At 36.1% G+C, this 25459-nt stretch overlaps 2 protein-coding genes across 4 annotated transcripts in view; both read right to left on the reverse strand.

Annotated features, from left to right (window-relative positions):
* The window catches only part of LOC132791918 (uncharacterized), a 53980-nt gene that overhangs the window by 3369 nt on the left and 25152 nt on the right, over positions 1-25459 (reverse strand). For all 3 annotated transcript variants that reach the window (XM_060801043.1, XM_060801046.1, XM_060801044.1), the window contains one exon: positions 12376-12576. In XM_060801043.1, the coding sequence (XP_060657026.1) occupies positions 12376-12576 (201 nt within the window). The remainder of the gene's footprint in view (positions 1-12375; positions 12577-25459) is intronic.
* LOC132791285 (proteasome subunit alpha type-1-like) lies at positions 24216-25111 on the reverse strand. The gene has a single exon (XM_060800148.1). It carries the CDS (start codon positions 25015-25017, stop codon positions 24268-24270), a length of 750 nt encoding a protein of 249 aa, XP_060656131.1. The 5' UTR covers positions 25018-25111; the 3' UTR covers positions 24216-24267.

A 25459-nucleotide genomic window follows, 5' to 3' on the forward strand; every position in this document is an offset into this window, starting at 1 on the left:
ATAGAAACCACTTCTTGACGGAATAGTATACTTAGCTCATTTTGGCACTAATATATAGCAAAACAAATAAGAAATCTACAGTCGAGTGTGCTGGACTGTGAGATACCCGCTACCCATTTCGAATAAAATCAAATATAATATACCACAAAAATACTAAAAATATACCAAAGGCTATATTTGGTTTATTGATATGATGCGGAATTCAAAATACATCATAAAGTGCAAAATATAACATATAAACAGTTTGGTATTAATTTTAAAAAAGTATTTTTCGAAGACAGTATTTTTATTTTTCTCTTTGCAGTAGTTCATTACCGGAGTCTTGTTCGCGATGCAAGTCAGATTCAGTACAGATTGTCTTTGGTGTGGCTTGCAATTCAACAACTGTATAACATTTTGTAAACCTAATTGTGAACTAAATTTGTAAAAACGAAATATAAAGTGAAGAAATAAACGCGAATATATCTTATTTCTACCGTATTTCAGTGTAGATTATTTATGCAACTCAAGAATTTGAATCGCATTTCATTCATTGATTTTGTTTCTTAAGAACTGATTTGATATTCAGAGAGGCGCAGAACTCATGGCATTATGGCATTAAAATCATTTCATTTCTTTTCACTCAACTTTGCTTTAAGTTATGTTCTCTGTCCCATCCAAAGTTATGTAACTGCAGTTGCCCTTCAACGTTCTCCTATCCGTTCCGCTTTCCACTTTTTTTTGCCTTGTGCATTTATGCAAATGTTGAAAAATTCTCATTTTAAATTCTACTTTTTTTTTGTGTGTCTTGATTACATTTGAGCTGATGTCGCTGTCGCTTGGGCTCTTACAGCCTGTGGAGATTTAGCTTAACGCTACAAAGTGCATACAAATTTTTAATTTAGCAGCTTGTCTGGACCCGACAGATTCTCCAGGCAGATCTCAACAGGGCAACGCAATTAGGCGTTAACACGAAATTGGCCACGGACTCGCATTTGTTACGTTAATACGTTAAGCTGATGCCCGCAACTAATTGAGGTTGAGCCCCAGGCTCTTCTTGTTTTTTTGTTTTTTTTTCTGTTATATTTTGTTTTTTTTATATTTCGGAAAGAAGAAAATGTTGCAAAAATACGCATACGCCATGTGGGCAACGTGACTGCGGTTTGAGTCACGTGCCACGCGTCAGCTCTGCTGCGTTTATGTTTATGTTTATTTATAAAATATTTAAAATAACTACAAGACGTGCAAATAGCTGGCATTATGCGAGCTGCCTGCTGTGACATTTATAGGCCAGTTGCCCAGCCTTCCCTTCTACGACCACGTGTGTGCTTCATAAATATGCATGATATAAACTCAGTTCCTGTGCATAACTTAAGCACACACGCATCTGCCGATCTATGTATATCCACACACTATATGTAGTTACTTAAATTATGCATTGGCATTACGAACTGTGGTAGTGAGGTTTCTCTCTAGCATGAATTAATTTATAACTTTTTTCCTCTGGTTTTCATTTTTTAAGTTTGTCACTTTTCAGTCTCTGACATTTGGCAAATTTGCTGAACTGATTTGAAAAACTTGCTGGCAGTGGCATTTTCGTGCCTGTCACGCTTTAGCTAAGGGGTTTGACTTGGGATTTGTCTCCGTTTGCTGCTGTCGGTGGCAAATGTAACACATGTTCCATGCCCGCTCACGTACTGAGCGTGTCCTGTCACAGGACATGGCCAAAAACCAAGCAAACACTGCTTAAAATCTCTGCACACACAGGTGCTTCCATGCCCATAGAAATTGAGTTTGTATTGGCCCGATGGCAGCAGGCATTGCCTGGCGGGATTTGCATCGCTTTCGACTTTGTTACCTGTGACCAAAGACACGAAACGACAGCTAACTTGATGTCTGCCAAGTGATTTGCATGTGGAACGCTTCCAATACTGATTGACTGACTATCATCAGTAAAGTTTTCGACAGAACGTGTTCATCCCGTAACGTTATCGGCTCTCTGGCCAAAATTGCTTGTTAATTGCTAGTCATGTGCCGTTCATGGCAGTGACATTTCATAAAATCGCAAAAACTTTTAATGAAAAGCAAACTTAATAGTGATTATACACAATTTCTATATGAACACCTAAGCTGGCTATAAAAATTTGAATTTTATATTAACTATTTTGTGCAACATTGATTGGCAATCATGAGTAGAAAAGTGCTGAGTTGTTTCAAACAAGGTTGCATTTTTTAGAGCATGTTTTTATTTATCTTTTCCGAATAACGGAATTAGAACTTTTTTCATTTAGTCAGCACATTTCAATGTGGCGAATTTGGGAGCTAAAAGTTGATTTCAACTCGTGTCTGTTTTAAGCATATCCAAAAAGTTGCTCAAAAAGTGTGAAAACTTTTTCGTGTTATTTTTTTGTTTTTCTTTTTTTCGATTCAACAATTTTAAAATAGAAAAAATTGTGTTAATTAAAAGTCAATCTAGTTGTAGTCAACTAATAAACTGTCGAACTGAATTGGTCAGTTTATTTAGATGAAAGTACGAAATGAATAACTAACTCTTCACATTGTTCGTTGTTAAGGTTAAATTTAAAGTTAGATATCCGTAATCCTTTGCCATTAGAGGGGCATGTCCTATTGTAATCTCTTTTGACTACTTCGTCTTCGTTATGGTTTAGTTGTTGGTCCCCTTCATGGCATTGATGTAGCTGCCATTGTCTTTGTTGTTGAGATTCCATCAGCGTATGAAACGTATACGTAATCAATCATACGAGGCGTGTGCTGCGATTGTCAAACCACACTCTTTTTTTTTTATCTGATGATGCTGTTGCCGTTTTCATATGAAGATTATTGGTATTATTGAGAGTGCTTACTGACCAACAATATCAAAAGAATGGTCGGCTGTCCTTGGTCATGTGATGGCTGCCACTTCTGTGTGGCATTCAACGCTCTTGACCCACATTTACAGCACACAACAAAAAGAATGCAATTTCATATTAAAAATAAAACAATGCAAATGTGTGAAAGACATACGAGAAGTTGGCGACGATATATTCGTAGTATGTATCTCAACCCATATGCAAAAGTATCTGCCTCTCTCTCTCTGTCTTTCTGGGTGTGTGTGGGTGTGTGTTTGTATGAGTAAGTGTTGCTGTGGGTGCCATTAGCAAGAGTGAAAATCTGTGACGTGTACTAAGTAATTGTGTCATATACATAACAAGCACCGACTCAGACACGTGCTTAATGAGCACATAATGTTTTCTAAAACAAGAGGGAATTATTTTACAGCACAACGGCAAAATACACTCACTCATGTAAATAAACTCTTGTGTCAGAAAGCCAATTTATTAAATACATACATTTTCTTAGAGGCTTAAGTCAACAGTTGGCCATGATGTGAGCTCAGTAAATGCCACAATAAATATTCATACTTCATTGCGTAAACGATGCCAAAATTGTTATACTCTCTTCGTCAGGGTAATTGCCCTGTCTTATGACAAGCTAAGTGCGTCTTCTTGCTCCTTCGAATATACGAATACATATCATTGCTTCGCTCTCTCTCTCTGCAAAGAGCCTGCGACTGTCATTCTCAGGCAGCTGTCATAATAACTTTGTTAAGTCTTTCTCATAAATCTGAATTATAATTACTTCAGCTAAGCACACATCTAAGAGCTCTAAGCAATGTCATCTTAAATTTTAAATGTACTTTACCATGCTTTCAAAGTATGTATATGCCTAATATACCTTTAAAAAAGAGCATTGCTTAGGGTATTCGGTAATAACAACAAATTGTGGAAAATGCGCAACGATAATAAGTTGCTGAAAAGTAGACGAAAAAACGAATTGTTTAACAAAGTTTTTGTGACCTCAATCGTGGCAAGTAAAATGTGTTGTTCCCTTTCCTTCGCTCTTCCTCTTTTCTCCTCTGTTGTGGGCTTTGTGGTTGCCAAGATTTTCGTGCTGTTTGGCATTTCTTCGTGCCAGGCCCAGCACAAAAACTAAGCCTACTTTTCAATTTCCGCTAACTGAGACTTGTGGTTAACCGAAAGAGCCTTCGTCCTCAACGAAAATTGCCCTGACATTTTTTGTGTATTTGTTTTACGTCGACTTTTTCGACCGGATAAAATCTCTTCTTTGACAGTTGTCGCAGATGTGCAAGAAATTAAGATAATTGCGCATACGCACTGTTACACCGTAATTAAAATGTTCAACTGTCAACTGTGTGCAACTCTTGGGCAGTTTTGATTATTAATATTAATGTGGGTTGCCCCTCGGTCCGATTAAGTGATAATTTGCACATAAAGGCTTGCCACACATAAATTTTGAGCATGTTGCTAATTAAAGTTCAAACACGTATAAATTCTCTTGTGGTAATCACATTTAAGCCAACCGAATAACGTCGGTCGAGGGTCCCATTGGTAATTTATAAGCTACCCAGTTTGCCTTTTCCCACATACATACATATATGTGCTATATATAGACTCACATAGAAGCAAATCAAACAAAAACTTTAATTAATATAAAGCTTGACACAATATGAGATTATGGCTATGGCATGGAAATGTTTAGTGCAAATTTACTGTAGCTCGAAAACTAATTAAAACTCAGCGGGACTTCAATATAAAAGAGAGAGAGAACAGTTAAGTAACCTTGCAGTGGATTAACAAGCAATAAATTTATAATTAACACGCAGCTAGCTAAATTGTTTTTTTAACATTTCATATATTTTAATTATGCAATGTTTCCGAAGGGCTTAAAATGTATTTATTAATTCAGGCATAAGTTAATTTTGCTGTGGTAATCCTGACTTGCTAATTTATAGAGCTGCTTCTATTATCTTTTGAATGGCACTTAAATGGTTAATCTCAAATCAACTTAGCCGACCATTAAATGACTTGAGGCTAACTTTAGGTGCTCAGAGCAAACACAAACAAACACCCAAACACAGACAGACGAAAGGCAAACAGGCCGAGCTTTCATGCAGTCAGTAGGAAAACAAATAAGAAAATTACGTATTGAAACCGCAATTAAATATTTACAAAAGCGAAATTTGAAAGCAACAATAAACTCGTTCATGACGGGCCAAAGGACACCCAACGCCCAACGCCCAGCTGTGCGCAGTCTGCGTAAAAGGTGCCAAATTGTTAAAATATTTAAAATGAGACCGACAACAGTGTTTAGCTGGCTACAAAAAAAAACCACACACACATTCAAAAGCAGCTGTCACGCCTTCATACCCAAGTACACCCAAAACACACACAAACAAACAAACAGACAGATGCAGATAGAGATACGGATACAGTTGTAATCTATGGCAGCTTTTGGCCACTGTGCATTATAAATTAAAGGTCCGACACCGAACGAATTGTGGACGATGCACTGTGGGGTAAATGAGCACTTTATCTGGCATTTAATATTACAAGGAAACCAAATTGCCACAGCAGGTAAATTTACTTTGGAAAAGTGAGGTCAGTTGACCAAAATTAAAATTGTGCCAATAACATAGTGGGGAAAAGTTCATCCCTATGGATTCATAATTAATAAAGTTACAACATTTAAAGTCTTGCCTAAGAAGCCTTTATTAAAATGACCAAATTTTCGCATAAGAATCAACAGTTTAAACAACTGATTGCATTTAATGCATATTAAAACCTGCGAAATTAATATTCAATAATCAAAGTTATGCAAAAATTGTCTCTCTGTTGCTAGAGCTGACTTGACAGCTGTTAAGCTAATATAAAGCTGTTATGTGTTAACATTTCGAATTTGAAGCAAAAGTTTAATGGCATAAAATGAGCTGACTAAAGAGCTATTGTGTTAACATAAAATTTTAAAACATTAACATTTAGACTTGGAGTCTTAACAGCTTGATGTTTTCCAATTGCCTAGGCTTTAATTTTGTTAAATTTTTAACACTTTTAACAAAGTGAAAGTGCCAGCTAAATTAGAAACAATTTCAACAACTGATTGCATTTAACATACAGTCGAAATCTGTGAATTCAATATTCTTTTAATAATTGTGTTTTCAATGCATACTGTAAAAATTTGCATTCCGTTGCTAGAGTTAACTTTACAGCTCTTAATATAACAGAAAACTGTTAAGTGTTAACATTTCGTATTTGAGGCATAATAGTTTAATGTTTAATAATAGTATTTTGACTATTTTAAACATTAAAAAAAAGAGTAAGTTTCAGCCAAATTAGAAATTTAGTCCACAGTGCGAAGTGGTCGCTGAAGTTTACTTTTTTTGTTGCCTACATTGCGGCGCACCTGAGCTTTTGGCCACGGGCATTTCTGTCTCTCTACGTGTGTTGTGCGTGCACGTGCGTAGGAATGTGTGTGTGTGTGTGAGTGCGTATTGCTCTGCTGCAAAAAGCGCCAATTCAGCGTCCGAAATGTTTTTAGTTCATGCTGCTTATTGCGTGCTTCTTGTCGTTTTTGTTGCTCTTGTTCGTTTCGTGCTTTTCTTTGTTTTTTTAGTAGTCGTTTTCTGTGTTTCTCCTTGTTTTTTTTTTGTGTTGTATTTTTGTTGATGTTGTTGTCTTTATTCGCCGCATTACTGCGCGTGTTTTCCGGATCCGCCTTTTGTTTGAGCTGCTAGCGGCGCAGCTGTGAACCAGCAACAGCAACAACAGCAACAACAGAAACAACAACACCACGACAACTCACAAAAACATTGTACTTAAATGTCTCGCCCTCCGGCCGTGTTGTTGTGGTGTAAATGAAATTACAAGCGCGCTTAAAGCCCCAAATCCAATTAGAAAAAGCGTTGCGCTTGCTTTATCGCAGATGTTCCAGTGTTGCTGTTTTTGTTGCTGTTTTCGTTATTGTTGATGTTGCCCCTGCTGTTGCCCATTCGTACTTTTATCAACTTCCGGCAAAAAACACGCACAAATTGTTCATTGTCAGCTAGCCCCAATCTGATGGCATACTATCTAAGCGCACAGTGAATAGGTGCCATAAGCCGTTAGCAATATTAATCGATGTGTCATGCAACATAATCAAATCTCATATATCTCGATTATCACCTTTATTCGAAATGCATTTGCATTACGTGTTTGCTATCCAACGTATTCATAATGAAAAGTCTGAACCATTAAATAAATTACTAAATTTCATTCACATAATTCAAGAAGTGAAAAGTTTTCCAGCAGTCTATAAAAAAGACTATAAATATATATATATTTTTAAATGTATTTCTCTACTAAATAGGGTAATGGAGCAAATAAAATCTCAAATATTTTTATTATCAAATGATAGTTTGACCCATTAAACAAATGAATAAATATTTTTTCATATAATTCCAGCAGAGAAATATTTTCTAGCAATCTATAAAATTTACTAAATTAGTTTTGTAGAGCAATGCAACAAATCAAATCTTATATAACCTACATAATAATAATAGAAACTCTGACCCATTAAGCAAATGAATAAAACTTCTTTCATATAATTCAAGCACATTTTCCAGCAGTATATAATAACGATTAAAAATATATTTTAAAAATATGCTTCCTCTAGTCAGAAATTAACATTTCTCTATTAAATATTTTGGGTAGAATTTATTACCCTACAAATACATAAAATACATTCATAAATGAATTATTTCAATGCGTGTATGTTTGCGTAAAGTCGAATTAGCAGCAAACGAATTTCCATTTGCAATTTAATTAACAAAATTAAAATTTATTATGTAAATGCCTATAGATTTAAAATAACGCATCCGCAGACAAATTAAAGGCAAGTAAGAAAGCTAGAGAGTGTTGTCGACTGTAAGATACCCGCTACATATTTTGAATAAAAGCAAAATAGTGCGGTATTAATTTTAAAATATACCAAAATAGTATACCACAAAAAATACCAAAAATATGTCAATGGATGTATTCATTATTGATACAGTAATACATTTAAAATATACCGTATATTGCCAAATATACCAGATTATCAGCCAAAGCAACTAAGACACCGTTTTTACCCATACAGAAGTATTTTTTTAATAACGGCTACAATTTTTATCTGATCGCAGATGGACGGACAGACGGACATGGATAAGAATATCTATACTTTACACGGTCGGAGATGTCTTCTTATGCCTGTTACATACATTTCCTTGAGGCACAGTGTTATAATATCCTTCTACTCTGTGTGTAGCGGATATAAACACAAAAACCAATTAAATGCTTAATTGGCGACAAAACTTCAACATTTGCCAAATTGTCAACTGTCAATGCACAATTATTGCAATATATGATATATATGACTTTGTGTAGTTAGATCTCAATATTTGCTCATCATTACAAAGAGCCAAACTCGAATAAGCCTCAAAGTTACGCATACGCACCGTTGTTGCTTGGCAGCCATAACTTTGCCTGCAGTAAACAACAATTAGTGAGCAATGATTATGCAAGCGAAATGAGGCCAAAATTGCAATTGGCCTGGCCACAGAACAAATTGGTAGACAACTGTACGACCTTCGAAGGCATTAGGGCAAATGTTTATTGCGATACGTTCTGCACATTTGTTGTCTGCGTAATCTGTATGTGTGTGTGTGTGTGTTAGTCTAGTGTGTGTGTGTGACTGGGAAATGAGTGTGTTTTATGCACAAAGCAAATGCTCGACATGCCAAAAAGGAAAACAAGCGCCAGCCAAATGCGAATGCAACTACAAAATATGCATTCAAAATCCTTTGGCTTTCGATTTTTGTCCAGCCAAACAAACTGCATACGTGTGGCATGTGTGTGTGTGTGTGTTTGTGTGCGTTAAAGTTTTTGTGCTCATTTGCATACAGTATGCCAAAAAAAAGAAACGTTGCTTGAGCCAAGCTGCAGCTATATAATTTGCTTAGGTTTCGGCTAGTTGTCGTTGTTATTTTTATTACGCTTTGTTGTTGTTGTTGGTAAAATTGTGCAATCTGCTAGGTACATATTTTAAAAGTAGGCCAACACCAGCTGCACAACGCCCATTGTCGGAATTGTTGTTACATTGTTGTCCTGATTGCCACTTTTGAATAATGATGAAGTTTCAACAGTAGGTTTCTCTTCTTCTTCTTCTGGGCGCAGTAGTGCAGCAGGTGTGAACCAGGTGCGAAGTTGCATTGCTAAACAGCCAAGTTTCTAGAGTATGGGAAAAGTTTTGCACTGAAACAATTGAATAATCAACATAAAAAAAAGAAACTAGCAAAAATCTACATTCGAATGCGGATTAAATGCTTAGCAGTGGCAAATAAAATTCTATTATATAAATACAACAAGCCTAAACTTTAATTTCATTTTTATTTCTTCTTGAAGGCCAGACATCATTCCGACAATTTTATTATAAATTCAATTTATTATTCAATTTTAATTAATGCAGATAAATATTATTGAAATTGTTTTGCATATGAAATTTCATAATGTTGTTGACATCTATAAAATTCATCCATCGCATGAATTTTATTATTGTATATATTCTTGAAAATTGAAAAATTTATTTAACTTTGAGAGAAATGATAATAATCAAATTAACGTGAATAATTTTTTTTTTTTATGACTTTGAACTTTCGAATTTAATTTTTCAACCTTTTCTTTAATAGTTTTCAACTTTGAAAATGCTAAATGAGTTTTCTAATTAAAATGAGAAAAAGTATAAAAACAAATTATTGGCAACAATTTTTTTTAGCGGAGATTGAGCAAATAAAATTGTACATACGTAAATACAACAAGACTCTACTTTAATTTCATTTTAATTTCTTCACGAATGCCTGACATCATTTCAATCATTTTATGTTATAAATTCTATTTATTTTTCTATTTTTACTAAGTAGAGTAACATAATTATAATTGTTTGCTTGTTAAATATGTATTGAACATATTGGAAATATTGTTGTGATTTATAAAATTCTTCCTAATCATGAAGTTTATTCTTAAAACTACAAACTTTTAGTTAACTAAAAGAGAAAATTAATTTGACAAATTTTGTTATGTGACTTTCAATACTTTCTTTAATTTGGCTTGAAAATGCTAAATGAGTTTTTTAATGAAAATCCTTGACTAAGAAAAAAATACCATATTAATATATTGGCACCAACTTTTGTCAGCGGAGCTTGAACACATTATCACAGTGTCCTAAGCCAAAAAATAATTTAAATTGGAAGCATAAATAGTAATTTTTATCGGGAAATTGAAGATATTTGTTCAAACATGAACATAATCTCGCTTAAGCATGAATACGATGCTCCGATTAGGCAGAGACTAAGAACACATATCACCAATAGCCTATTGAATCTACGATCCGTTAAATATAAGAAGCACAAGCTGAAATCCCTGAGATAGTACAAAAATTTTCAAAATATAATCATAGACTAAATAATTTTTAAAAAGCAACAAATTTAAGCTACAAAGATATAAGAAAATCTAGAAGATATTTGAAGTTAACTTTAAGATATATTTAATCAATTTTTGAAAAAGAATACTAATACGAACAAAATAAAATAAATTTATGTAAAATAAAATACTCTTAGGTGTGCATAAATACATCAAGCACAAAATTGAAGTTGGATTAAAGCAATATTAGTTTTCTTAAGGAGAATAAAACAGTAGTAAAAAAATAAGATAAAATGAAATAATTTAGAGTAAAATAAAATAAAGGTGACTCAACGTTGACGGCGCTGAAAAGTGGAACACATTCAACTGGGGACTAGTGAACACTTGCATGTGTGTGTGTCTGTGTAAATATATATGTGTCTGTGGCCTTCTTGGCTGTGTTCTTATTCCACTTATTCCGCTGTAATTGAGTGCGGTACAAAAAAAAAGTCTGAAGCTTTTTCAGGCGTTTTCACTCGCTTTGACTTCTGAACCGCGCCTAATTAGCCTTTGCCGCCCATTGTCATACTCGTCATGTGTGTGTGTGTGGCAAGCACTGGAGACATGTGCTCTGTGGCACTAAGATATGCTACTTCCATGGTGCTGAGCACCATAATTAAGCTCAACGGCAATTTCTTCTGATAGACAGACACACACACATAGTATAGTAGTTGAAGATGTCGCTACCTGTCATTGTAGTTGCAACGAAGGTGTGAGAAAGTGACGCTGTCCTTGCCACCGATGTGTCTCGATGACAGCCGCTAAGTTTTTAATGAGCATGCCAGACTCTGGCAGGCTGGTGCGAGGCGAGCAAATTATGGCTAAAATTGTCAGTGGCTGTTGGGGCTTAATAGGGTTAAGCAAAAGAGCTAGCAGCAGATCCGCAGATTCAAGCTTACTCCCTGGGGGTGAATGTTTGTGTCGCTTGGAAGTTTCTGCGTTATTTATGAGCGTTGGGGATCTGTCAGAGCCACGATTAAATACACAGTTGGCGCATTCACTCCTCCTTTTTCTTCTTGTCTTGTTGTAGTAGGCGTTGCTATAAAGTTTGCATACCCATGTGCCATGTGCCTGGCTGTCGTTGGCAGCGAAGCAACTTTTGTTACTGCCGAATGACAAATTTTTGCAACACTCGAACTTCGCTTATTTCTCCCACTCGAAGTATTGCGCAACGGTAACGCGCAAGTTTTCATTACGCTCGGGAAGTTGTGTAAACAGTAATTCTAGCATGTAGTTTGACTCTGGTGTAAAGTTGCTGAATTGCTAAAAATGTGCGAGGGCAAGGGCGATGGCGAGAGCAAAGTTACAAGTCGAAGTATCCGTGACACCAACTGCAACTTGAACTGAAACGTCTAACGCCCAGTGTCAACTTTAGGGTAAGGTTTTTTCTCGGGGGAAAGTGGAGCAATGATTAATGAGATTAGGATGAGCCAGCAGGCTAACAAGCAGAGCACTTAGTCTGTCACGATTACGTCTAATGATGGCCAAACAAGTTGACTACGATTACGACTCTATGAGTCTCATGTTTTGCATGTGACTAGAGACGGCAAAAACATTTCATTAATGGATTATTGAAGTATGCAATTATTTTAAGTACGTAATCGAACAAAAATATAATCGATTAGTCAATTTAATGTAAATTTTAAATAATTTCATTAAGTCATATAATCTATTAATAATTCAATTATTTGAAACCTATTTGTCGATTCAATTTTCATCATAATTCTAAGCAAAATAATCGATTATAGTCTATCAAACGATTAATCGTATCATCACTAAGCTGACACAGCATAAAAAGCAAAAGATTTCTTTTTCTTGCGATTACAATTTAAAAAGCTGCTTCTCTCGTTTCATTCTTTTCAAACGCACACACAATAGTCTCTTGTGACCATGGAGCTCTTTGGTTTACTTTTCTTGATTATTTGACTGCTGCCTTTGTCAATCTTGGACAAGGACCAAGTAAATATTTGCCGCTGCCCAGTTGGGAATCTTGTTTAACACTTTGACTGCTTTCAATCAGATTTTCGCTTCCAGTTTCGCTTTCGCTTTCACTTTAACTTTCACTTACCTTTGTCGTTCGGATCGAATTCAGCCTCGAGCTCCGCTTTGGTGGGCTCCGCTGATGATGAAGCTGCCTCTGCGGCAGCCGAGGCAGCATTGGCGGCAATGGCGCTGCCATTGTTGGTTGCAGTTTTAGTTTCCGACTTTTTCATGGTTTCTCTCACTTTGTGGCCTCGAAAGACGGCTTGAATTTTTGTTGCGGCTTTTGCTGCAATTAAATGTGTTGTACAAAAATTGGTTATTATCTTCGAGTGTTTTGCAATCCAATAGAAACTTAAGTTACAAGTTTGATTTTAATAAGCTTCGCCCAAAAAGTTTGTTATGAAAAACTCTTTTGGACAGTTTTCACCGCTTTTTTCTTTTTCGCTTACTCATATTGCGATAACTTTCGCTATTTCAAGTTCTGCAAAGCAATTAAACTTCAATTTTTTCGACCATTCTCCCCCATCCTCAAATATAATCGATCCATTTCTGATTGCGCCACCACGAAATTGTTGGCATTTTTTTTTATTTTTTGTGTCGGGCTCTCATCGAGAGAGCTTTGGTAATATACTTGAAGCGCAAGTTCTGTGCGTGTCTGAGTTTGGATAGGCAACATACCATAAATGCCAGCCCGTAAAATACATTTTCGGTATGTAATCGACTGTTTAATACTCTGTGGAAAAACACATTGAAGCTCACCCAGCTGTCAGTCCAATACAGCCCACAGTCAGCTGTATAAACATAGGATAGCAAAGTGATGTGTGTGTGTGTATGGGTCGTTGGCAAACGATGCTTTCAATTGCTGCTTTTAGCCGGGTCAGCGTTCATTTTTTATGGTATTTTTCACGCAGATACCGAAATGCTGGCCTTGAATAAGTTATAATAAATTGGCACGTAAGGCCTTTTTGGCCAATATTATCAGTAGCAGTAGAAGCAGCCAACAATGCAAACATGGCAACAGCAACAGAGCAGAAGCAGAAGCAGAAACCGAAACAGAACCAGAAGCACTTCTGTGGCTTGAAAAATGGTGTTGTATTGTGCATTTTTGCAAGGTTGCTTCGTTGAGTTGTGGCCGCAATGGTGGCAGAGTGGCAGAAAGAGAGAGAGAGAGAGAGACTGACAGCTCAGTGGCAGGGAACGAAGGTAGTCAGGTAGGTCATCAGTTGGCCAGGGCGGGCATAAAACAGGCTCGCCACATTTTGTTGATGGCTTTTGTGGGTGTCAAGCGGTGAGAGTGTTCCCTCTGTTCGCTCTCGACAGCTGCCCCAAAGTGTGGTGGGGACATTATATCATTCGATGCGATGCATTGAAAACGCTCTTTGTTGGGCGAATAAGACTTTAAATGGACGGCAATTAATCAATACACAATTAAAATGAATAAAATACTATGTTTTTTTTAGCCAACTTTATGTGCTGATTAATTGAATTGCTGCGGTTTCACTTCTGACTTTTATACGCAATAATTTAAAATTGTCATTTATAAAACGGCTGTCACGCAATTCCGTTTTACGGTTTGGCAAATTCACATGCCCATGTCTGTAATCGAAATAATTCTTGTCCATATAACTGAAAGTAATTTTGTGTGTTGGATTCTTTCACTGAAAATTTAAACTCTATGTTTACTGACGTTGTTTTAATGTCTTGAAAATGTAGTCAGTATTCATACTCACACTTTAAAGTTTTACTGCTGTAGCACGTAAAAATTAAAAATGTCTGTCGAGGATTGAAGCACACTTCATTTAATAACCTCGAATTTAGTGCAATCATAAACAGAGCTGAATTATGCACGGCAAAGTTATTAAATAAATTTTGCATGCGGCTCATTAAATCTGACAAACGAAAATGAGCCGTATCCAAAAAGGTAAATGGCTATGGCAACGCGTGCACTCGAGCGGAAAATAAAATTAATAAACGCACACACACACACACAGAGAAGAAGACAAAGACAAAGGCAACAAATTTACACCTGTCTCGAGTGTTCGACACGCGAGCACATACCGATAAAGCCAGATATATGGCGAGTATAATATTCCAAAAGAATCGTGTGAAAAGTCAAATGGCACATGAAACCTGCACGCACCCAATTAAATACAAATAGCTGCACAGCGCGTGTAACACGTGGCGTATGCGTTATATACATATAGTACACGAAAACGCGTCGACAACGTCAAATATTTTTTATGCTTAATTAATACATAATAAACCATTTCCATATATAGTACAAGTACAATGCCAACTTGTCTGCGGCAACCGTTATGAAATCATTTCCCTTTTCCTTAGTGTTTTGCTACAAAAGTAAGTCTGATTAAATTTTGTGAAGATGCGACTGTGCGTGATATTGTCTCTCTTATTGTCATTTTCATTCCCATTTCCATTTCCATTGGCAGTGACAACAAGTGGTCTTAACTGCAGAAGGTAAACCGACCGCTGCGAATGGAGAATGGACAGGACAGTAAATGTCCAAGTAAAGTTATTTACCTAATTAAAATTCATTAGCTGACGTTTCGCATTGCCATTGTTGTTGTTGCTGGCATTTCTGTCTGTCTCTCTGTCTCTGTTTGTCAACTCGGAAACTGTCTGCGGCAGTTCTTCCTTGTAGTTTGTTATCTTGTCTTCGCCCAGGTCTTCATTAACTCTCGCATAATTTTTGTGCTGTCCGTAATGCATTCAAGTGGCATTCAAACGATGTGGGCGGCACTTTCGGGTTGTTGTTGCCCCAACATTCCACTGAATTATGCAAGTGGCCCAGTTCATTGATATGTTGTAAATATCAACAGAAATGCAATACACGAAATATGATACAAGAAGAAACTTGGCTGGAATTGTAAATTAGTGTTGTGTAAGTTAGTTTGCTCATTTTTAATAAGAAAACTATTTCGTTCTATTTTGCGAACGATGAAGGATAACTTATTCACATCGTTCGTTTTCCTGAATAGTTTTTTCTAGTTCTATGATCAATCATATATGGTCGGAATTATGGAAGTGACCCAGTTCATTGATATGTTGTAAATATCAACAGAAATGCAATGCACAAAATATAGTACAAGAAGAAACTTGGCTGAAATTGTAAATTAGTGTTGTGTAAACATTCATTCTCGGAATAAGTTCGTGTTCTTATTTTTAATAAGGGAACTAGTACGTGTTTTTTAGTGAACGATGTAGAATAACTTATTCAGTTCATTCAGCATTCAGTCATTGTCAGAATTATAAAGTGATTCAGCTCATTGATATGAGAAGAAGAAGACACTTTACTGGAATTGTAAATTAGTGTTGCGTAAGCATTCAATTTTTGAATAAGTTCGTTCGCTTTTGCTCCCAACGTTGTTCATTCCGCTATTTCATGAACAACTGCACAAAAGAGAACGATGAAGGTGAAACAATCGAAAATTGTATTGCAATTTAATAAAAAACACCGTGTCCTATACCTCCAATCAAATTTTGTTGAAGTATAATAAAATTACAAAAATGTTTTAATGATTTTAAATGTGCTCGAGAAATATAGTGATTATTTATTCTTTAGGTTTTTAAATAGTTTAGAGTGAGGGCAGAAAAAGTAAGATAATTATTAATCCAATCAATTAAAAGTCACCTTAATTAAAAAAATTAAATATTTTTTAAGCAAATTGTTAAGTTCGAGGAAACAGAAAGTTGTCTAGCTCTCTCGATTGTACTTGTTTCGTTTGTAATATCAGTAAATCGTTTCGAAACGTAGTGAAGAGCAGAGATATTGATTTTTGCATGGGCTGTGACTTACTGTCAATCGGGAAAATACTGCTACACCGCACTGTAAAAGAGTACAGAGTACAGTAAGCAGTAACTACTGACAGCTGACCCTGAGCCTGGGTTTGAGCCTGTAATCGCTTTCCCAGGGCAATTACGAGCTGTGCCATTTTGCAGGCAATTTCCCACAGCACTTTTACTTCAGACGGCACCATCCAAATGACTTGCAATTTATTAGCTTAATTAAATTGTAGTCTCTGGTTTCGCGTTGCATTTTTATTGTAATTGCACTTTGCATTAAAATCGTTTTTCCACCGCTGTGCGACTTACAATTCTATCCCCGAGCAAACTTCTTGCAAAAGAAGGTAACAAGCGCCAGCAGAATATTAAAATATATGAGTTATGCCGCAGAGAAGGGAAGGCGTGGCTTAGGGTCTGGAGGCAAACTTTGGCCAGCTGTTTCGTGTTCAACTCTTCGTCCTGGCCTTAGACCATAAACTGGCTGCGCGGTCGTGCATGCAAGTAAATGACACTGTTAAATAAATAAATAGGCACTGGAGTGGAGAGGTCAGCCTGGGGCTGGGTTGGGGCTGGTGTTTAGATGTATGTTGCCACAGTTGAGTTTAGTTTTTACTAAGCAAGTCCAATGAAGTTTATAATTACATATCAGGTTGCATGACGATTTCCAGCGATAAATGTTTAATATTGTGTTGCTCGACTCGATAATACATGCATTACTTATATGCTCCTGATAGGCATTTACAGCAAGGTTCTTTGGTAGAAAGTTTAAATTTGCTGAAATTCAATTTAAAGTTGTTCGAGCTTTTAACAGACTCAATTTTGTGTAGCTAACTCAATTTTCGTTCACATTGTGTGTGTTTGTTGTTATTTATGTCAGCAGCATGAATTTGGTTTGAGTTAAATAAACACACGCACATTCTATGCATGGCATTCTATATTGTGGGACAACTGTAACAATGACAATACCCACAACAATAATAAAACTGCTGATTCCGCTGCTATTGATTGCATTCGTGGTCCGTGGTCCGTAGTCCGCCGAAGGTCGCTACAAAATGGCACGCACTGTGTTTGAGGTGTAACTGGTAAAGTGGCGAAGTGTGTGCGAGGCGCGAAAGAAGAATTCGAGCCATAAATAACAGCGGAGCATGGCAACAGTTTCACGGCCATAATTTCCATCGGAAAAGTGCCGACTCACATCGTGCAGAACACACTTCATTGGTTAAATGGTAATTACCTAAAGGAGCAAGAAGTATTCATTTCGCCAGAAATGATCTTACGTCCTCCTCAAATGCTTTCGTATTTAAGTCAACGTGGTGTCAGCAAACCTTCGTGCCAAATCACTTGCCACAGATTTCAGCATACCCTTATGTTGCCCCATAAGTGAATCTTAATGGCATCAACTTTTGCTGTCTATATTATATTTATTTCGCTTCAGGTTAATAGAGCGATGGCAACCCAAAAAACTCTTTGGGGAGCAATCACTGCAAAGGTGATGTTTATTTTCATACCCGTTAGCCAAAGGGCAGAAGGGTATTATAATTTGAGGCAACACTGAACTTATGTATCACGCATGTAGAAACAATAAATATTTTTGGTGTGTTTCAGTATTTTGTTTTGTATTTAGATGTATCATATTTGGCATTTTCCGAAGGATGTCTTGTTTTGTTTTAATTCGATAAGTGGGTAGCGGGTTTCTCACAGTCGAGCACACACGACTCTAGCTTTCAAGAAATAATTTATTTTGGAAAAAAACAGGTTTATAATCGAGTAGATCGATATACTAGATATAGTTTATGATATATCTCAGTATTTTTTTGTGTATTAATCTAACACATTTCATTGGTAATACTTTTATTGCATTGTTTACAAAATTGCTACCGGGTATTTCACAGTCAAGCACACTCGTCTGTAGCTTTCACGAAATAATTTTTATTCGTGTATAATAATATTCAATAAATAGCTTTTGGTATATTTCAGATTATTTTGGTATATTAATTTAACATATTTTGATGATTATACGGTTATTGCATTGCTTAGAAAATTTATACCCGGTATCTTACCAAAAAATCATTTTTATTGGAAAAAACAGGGGGTCTAATCGATTATATCGCTATTATATAGTTTTTGGTATATTTCAGAATTTATTAGCATATTAATTTAACATATTTTAGTGATAATAGGGCTTCCGGGTATCTCACAGTTGAGCCCACCCGGCTGTAGTTTTCAAGAAATAATTTTTATTCAAGTATATTGATATACTAAATATTGTTTTTGGTATATATCAGTATTTTTGGTATATTCATTTAACATGTGTTATTGATAATACCACTTTTGCATTATTTTGAAATGGATACCGGGTATCTCACCCTCGCGCACACCCGCCTAAACTTTCTTATTTATTTCTCGTTTCAATTATTATTACTATTATAGTATTATTTACTAGTTTATATATTTATGAACGAAACAAACATAAAATATGAATGCTGTATTTAAATTAATTTGAGCACACAGTTTTGTATAGCATAACTATCTATATTTTAATTTAAATTGACCCCATTTGGGTGATAATTCACTTTTATCAATTTCCATGGTAAATGATAACTGTTCCACTATGCATAGAGCAGTGGGACAATTAATAGAATTTATGTGAAGTAATTTGTATGGTTTCACTTAATCGTTCGGCATGGTCAGCTATAATTAAAGGAGGGCAGAGATAGAGACGAAATGTGTAGATTGGCAAAAGTCAAATGTGCGCATAAATTACGTAAACTTGGCATTGTTAATTGGTCATAAGCTTCGAGAAGCGAGAAGTTGCATAATTAAATTTATCTCAATGAGCATTTTGCGGTTTTGGTTTCCCCAATGCGGAAATAATTGTTCATGTATGTGCAAATATTTCCTAAGATAACTGCAATAAATTCAATATTTGAAATGCCATTTTTTAATCATAAATTGTATTTCCAAAAAATTATTATACGTTGGCAGTTGATTTATTATATGCATGATATCATGCGTGTAACAGTTGGAATAAATTTGAGTACTCGAATCGTGTTCCGATGGATAAAAACATGCAAATTGTGGACACAATCAATTTCAATTAAGCAGCAAGTTGAGCGCTTAATTCGACAGTCAACACTCGATCGATGTGCTGATTGACAGACTGTGTGTAAACTTTCGACAGCTGCTGGCACTTAAATGCGCATACGCTACGTATGCCAGTCAGTCTGCTAGCTCGCTAGCTATTCATTCAGCTAGTCAAACAGTCCTACGGCGTAGAAATTTCGAAAGGCAAACAAAAGGCAAACTATTTGATATGCAATGCGTCGCGCTTGCAAAATTATGAAGATGACTGCGTGAGCCCAAAGCAAGGCTCGGCATATAACATACGAGTGTTTTGTAGGCTCTGTAGGCGTTCTGGGCCTCAGGGTCTCGTTGGTCACGTGCCATGGAAAAGAAATCCATTTGTTGACAATTTGATTACGTGTTGTGTTGCTAAGCTCTTGAAATTTGTTTGCCGAGAATTGTGCAGCAAAATGAAAATATCTTTCGCAAAGTTTTAATTCCAACAATCTGTTTTATTTGCCGAGAAGATTTTCATTTCGCTGAGTAATTATTTTGCTGGCACAGAAAATGAACTCGAAGAGCCTGGTTTATCATATTAAAATGTACCCTTTAGCAAACTTCAACAGCAATAGAATTTCGAAAAGCATTTCCCGCAAGCACAACATAACTTTTTACCCCACTTCCTTGGACGTCCATTACAGCATTTCCTGTCTATTTATAAACCCAAAATACAAATGGTTGCCCTTCGTTTGAAACACACATTCGTATGTACATACGTATACACGTATTTATTATTAAAACGCTGCACAAACCTCGCACGGAAAAAGTTTGCAACAAAATTAAAACTGCCCACAAGCAATGCGCGCCGAAGCAGAACAAAAGTTACCCAAAAATAATATTTCTAGAATTTATTTGCTTTTTCCTGCTATATTTTTTTTTCGTTTGGCCAAAACTCGCGCAGCAACCAAACCAAACCAAACTATGTAGCTGAAAGAGCACTCAGAATTCTGGTGAAATAAAAATAATAAAAACTCAGTTATGAAACCTAGAAATGTCCGACTTGCAGATACTTTGTGCTCAGTTCATTCGAATGCAGTTGAAATAGTTAAGCAATTCCATTTCTGGTTTCTTACCAGCAGAGGGTATCAGAAACACTCTGTTGCTGGTTAATAAAGAATACACCCAGATGCAAAGAGGAAAGTGGTTATGCTTATGGTTGCCATTGCTACAAGAGCAAGTGCCATTTGTTTTACCTACGAGTCCTTACTCTACGCCAGTGTTTGGGCTCCTGCAGTTGTCCTTTTGTTTGCTGGCGCGTTAAGGGGCAATTGAAACTGAAACTTATTATGCCGATGACGCCAGAACGGTCTAATAAAAACAAAGTGCAATGAGCTTGAAGTCGCAGTTAGAGCTGGGAGCTGGGAGCTGAGAGCTGTGAAAGGACATAGTTCGTGTAAGGTAACTGCAGGCCAGGCATGCCAAAATGCAATTTGCTGGCCAGGAATCATACTTCGTAATGTTCATGAAATTGCGCGAGAAAATTGCAATTGAAGCCTTTGGGCGGCGTTTTAACAACGTGCAGCGAGTCCCGGAAATTGCATCCTCCGCCATTTCGACAAATTGCAAAAAATTAAAAAACTTCAGCGACATTTACAATTTCATCTCGTAATGAAAACAAATATCTAAAAGTAAGATAGCAGCGAAATTGAGGTGTTCAAGAATATACTCTACAAAAAATAAATTATATAAAAAATGCCACCTGTTGAGACTCATTTCCTTGGGGCGTCCATTACGCAATAAGCGATGGGGAAAAAATGAAAAATAAAATTAATTCAACGCTGACATGCGAAAATTTAATTTTCACATCGTATAAAACTTACGACACGTCACGCTTACGGTGAAAATCTTCTTCTACTTTTTGATATAGCTGTTTTGTTGTTGCTTTTGTTATTCGCTTTTCATTCTGCTCTCAATGCCTTCGTCGTACAACAGTTTCCGTTGCCTTTTTGTTTTGAGGCCATTATAGGAAAGGCGCTTGTGCGTAAGCTCTTGCTTTAGTTGTTGTTGTTGTGCTTCTTAATAATAGTTGTTGTTTTTTACTGTAGTTGGCATTATTGTTGCCCGACGGCTGAGCTTATATTTATTGTGGTAATTTATACTTAAACTTGCGCCACGTGCACAGGTTTCCATTACATTGTTTTATGTCAGTTGCTTATTTGTGGTTGCCGTACAATATAGTATTTTATATGAGTTTGGGTTTAGGTTTGGGTTTGGGGGAAAGTCTATTGTATTATGGGGTTTATATTTACACGTAATCATTCAACTGCCAGTTTAAATTAACAAAGTGACATTTCCAAATGAGTTAAAAGCAGAGCATTCGTGACCTTTTGACTGCGCTCATTAAATCAAACTTGAAGCATAACATTAAGTGTCATTAGGAAGTTCTTAAAGCAATGTAGGAAATGTTAAGTAGGAGAAAATTGGTAACTAACGACACAAAAAGAAGGAAATACTTGAAGGAGAGTAAATATTATAAAATTGCCAACATTTTTCATCATATTACATGGCATGAAATGTACGCTAATCCGTCTTTGTCTTTATGCTAATGCAAATTATCTACATGCGAGATTGGCCACGCAAAACTCGACTTAGGAGTAGTTAAAAAAACAAATACTGAATTAGAGGGTCCGTGTTTAGTGAGGAACTAATTCCCAATCCTGTGCTTAGTTAGCTGCTACATCTCATTTCCATTTCCATTTGTTCGTGCTCTCGCCACAGTTGTGGCTTGACCAGGCACTCAATTAAGCAAGAACACAGAATTAAATTAACTCGACGCTGTTATGCCCCAAAGAGTCATAACAAAGTGCTGTTCCTGTTCCAGTGTGGTAAGCAAACGTTGAGATCTAAACAAACGTGGCGCAGGCGGAAAAGAACTGAGAACTTAACTGGTCTCAAGTGTCGTTTTGTGACGCTTGCAACAACAATGGAAATGAAAGAACAACAGCTCATCAATAGCCCGAGACAACTAGCTCATCAAACCAAGCAAAAAACAAAAGAAACAAGCTGCAAAGCATTTATAGTGAGTGATCGAATAACAAATGCCTCTTACAACTGCCAAATAAACTATAAAATAAACTCGAGTACTTAAATGGAAATTACAGAAAATATAGGTCGTATACTTAATAAACTACATTGTTCGAAACTCTAGATAAATGGAAAAAATAATAGAAAATAAAAAATATGGGTCGTATACGTAATAAACTAGTTTTTACCTCAATTGAAATCAAATATTTGGAATATTATCTGTACTTGAATTTATAATTTCATTCTACTATTTTAGATTTGAATTCTAACATTAAATGAAAGCTAGCAGACTGTAAATTTTACAGTATACACTATTCATTTTAATTAACACTGTCAATTATGCTGAAACCTAACAGACTGTAAAGCGTACTTAATGCACTATTTATGTTACTTAACACTACCAAATTAGCGTGACTTTACAGACTGTTAAGATGAATTTGATTCATCGTTAAAACGATACTCAAAAATGAATTCGATTCACCGTCAATGTTCTCTAAATGGACAGCTAGATGAATACATAAACGATTAAATTGAAATAAGTTTATATTGCGACGTAGAAAGACTTCATGTTCTGGTAATAACATGTTGAGTGTATACCCCTCGTCGTGTTTAGTTGTAGGGTATGTGAAAACAAGCACAAGCCACTTGCCACACATAAAGAGACTACACAGCTTCATCACCAGCATCGCATCAACATCATCATCAGCCCCGAACATAGATAGAGCTTCCATTTTGACGACTTTAAAATGCGCAAAGTGGGAAGAGCTTTACGCTGCCACCAACTAATTTCCGCACAACGCCACAAAGAGTGGTAAACATTAAGTGACAGCCACTCAAATTTTCAGCTGTACGAAGTGGAAACTAATCTCACTGCTATTTGTATTTACCCATACAAATAGACGTACAAGCTACAAGCTACAGACTAGAAGCGACCTACTCTTGGTTTTATATAGGAAAGTCAACACAACGCTGAGTTGGCCAACTGCAATTTGTGCGTCACTCAACATGTTTGCAGACTGTTTATCACTGACAGCAACATTTTGTGTAAATATTTGAGAGGATGCTAGTGCAAAAATTGAGAATTCAATTAATAATCGCATTGCAATTCGGATTCTGGCATTCTATTTAATTCACAGCCAGACATTTGATTTGATTTGGTTTAATAACTAATAAAAGTGTCAAACGAGAGATGTCATCAGACATTGTATAATCCCTCCCAACTCATACATAATTTGGTTTTAATAAGAACATGACGGATTCTCTGCAGATTTGAATGTGCTCTTAAATTGATTTCATGTACACAATTTCAATGTACGTTCTATTTGCATTTTATGTTTGTGGAATTAAATATTAAAATCAATTAAAGGCCTTAAGCTATTCCAGCTGCTGTTTCAACTGCTCCCGACTACTGTCTGCCTCTGTTTACCCGTCAACAAATTTTTTGAATGAAGCCCCGTGGGCAATTTCAGTTAACAGGTTTGTTTGCCACATAATGAGAAAGTGCAGCTTGCAGCTGTAATTAAATTTTAAGTACTACGGCAAACAACAAATATAATATGCTGGCTGAGTTTCTCAGCATTGACGGCTTCCGAGCGATAGAATCACAGATTAAACGGACCCAACATTTAAATTGTATGTATTCAAATCGGACTAATCAACGAGAGATGATTATGTAATTCCCATCGGTTAAGTAATTGGGAATGTTGAATAATTTATATAGTAGCTCAATCTGAAGATGGATGAGTAATTTATTCAGTTTGGTCAATTTTATTCAAGTTTTTCAAATCGAGAAGGAGGCCTATTTTCACTCAGTTAAAAGATGTAAAGTAAAACGTGAAAGACTGTTGTAGATATTCGGTACATTATTTTAAAAGCAAGGTTTATGTAATACTGTACATACAGTCTTGTATGTTATATCCCAGAGAATAGCCCTGTTAATATGTATGTTATATAACCTATCATGTTATGTCACTGTTAAAACTTTGATAGTAAATATTTTCAAAAATAGTTTATTTCTCATGTCGAAATTTCAGGAAATCTGTGAATAGCATTGAATTGAATCTTCGACTGATTCACATCCTCGACATTTTTTTTCGTATGTGGCGACATCTTTTCCCGAAAGAAGCTCAAATTTCTGGTTTTCGCCAACAATTGCAATATTTAAATGCGACTGCTTTTCACCGGGAATTTCCCAATTAATGGCACGAATAGCATCGCATATGATATCCTCCTTCGTGCTAGTGAGAAAGCATTCCAGGTTGCTCTCCAAATAATTGCGAACTGTTTGAGAACGACCTCCAATTACCATAGCTTTGCAGTTGAAGTACTCGCCAGAGGGCATCACCTGGTAAATGTGGCTGCCCCCCTCATCATACCCGGCAAATAGTATTCCTACTTCAAAGGGTTGACAACTTATCCGTTGGCTATTTCGAAACATTGTGTTTCCTAATTCCGCGACTAATCGGTTTACGGGATATGGTTTCCCAAAGTAATATTTATATTTTTTACACTCGACTTTAAGATATTCGTCGATGACATGAGCATCAGTTTTTCTGCCAGTAATCGCTATGCCAACATGGGAATCTATTGCCACAATCTTGGTCTCCGATTTATCTGTCAGTGACGTTGATGTTGAAAATACCGTCAAAACCGCAAACTCCTTACTCTTTAGGCCCACGACTTCAGAGCCTTTATTGACGGAATTTGTTGCGCGCTGCACTGGCAATAGAAAACCTCTAGGATCCCATAAAATAGGAGAGAGAGTTTGCTTCTCACACATCTGCAGAAGATGTTGACTGGCCACAAAAATTAAACGTTATGGTATTCGTGCAAGCAAAATAGTGATTATGGTTACGAAGTAAAATAACAAGCCTACTTTAATGTCTGTTTGTACTTGTGTTTTTATACTCGCTTCCCATAGGATATTATATAACTTTATATCGACAGAAAGTCTACTTATGTATCTTACAAGCAGAATCTCCTACTTCATTAGGTATATTTTGTAATTTCTTGATCAGTCTATTAAAGATAGAGGAGCTACACTCCCACTTCCGCCAATGCAAATTGAAAAAAAACAATAAGCTGTACTTAGAGTCACTTAATAAAAAATATGATATCATAAAAAAAAAAACTGACGGGTGCCAATCTCTTATATTTTGTGTTCAATGGTATATTTCGAATGTCGTAGTATATCAGAGATGGATTAAAGAGAAGAGTAAAAA

The sequence above is a fragment of the Drosophila nasuta genome, chromosome 3 (assembly GCF_023558535.2).
Source record: "Drosophila nasuta strain 15112-1781.00 chromosome 3, ASM2355853v1, whole genome shotgun sequence".
Taxonomy (NCBI): Eukaryota; Metazoa; Arthropoda; class Insecta; order Diptera; family Drosophilidae; genus Drosophila; species Drosophila nasuta.

Bases quoted from the DNA above. Each gene is read 5' to 3' on its own strand.
- LOC132791285 (XM_060800148.1), bottom strand. From the start codon at position 25,017: ATGTGTGAGAAGCAAACTCTCTCTCCTATTTTATGGGATCCTAGAGGT.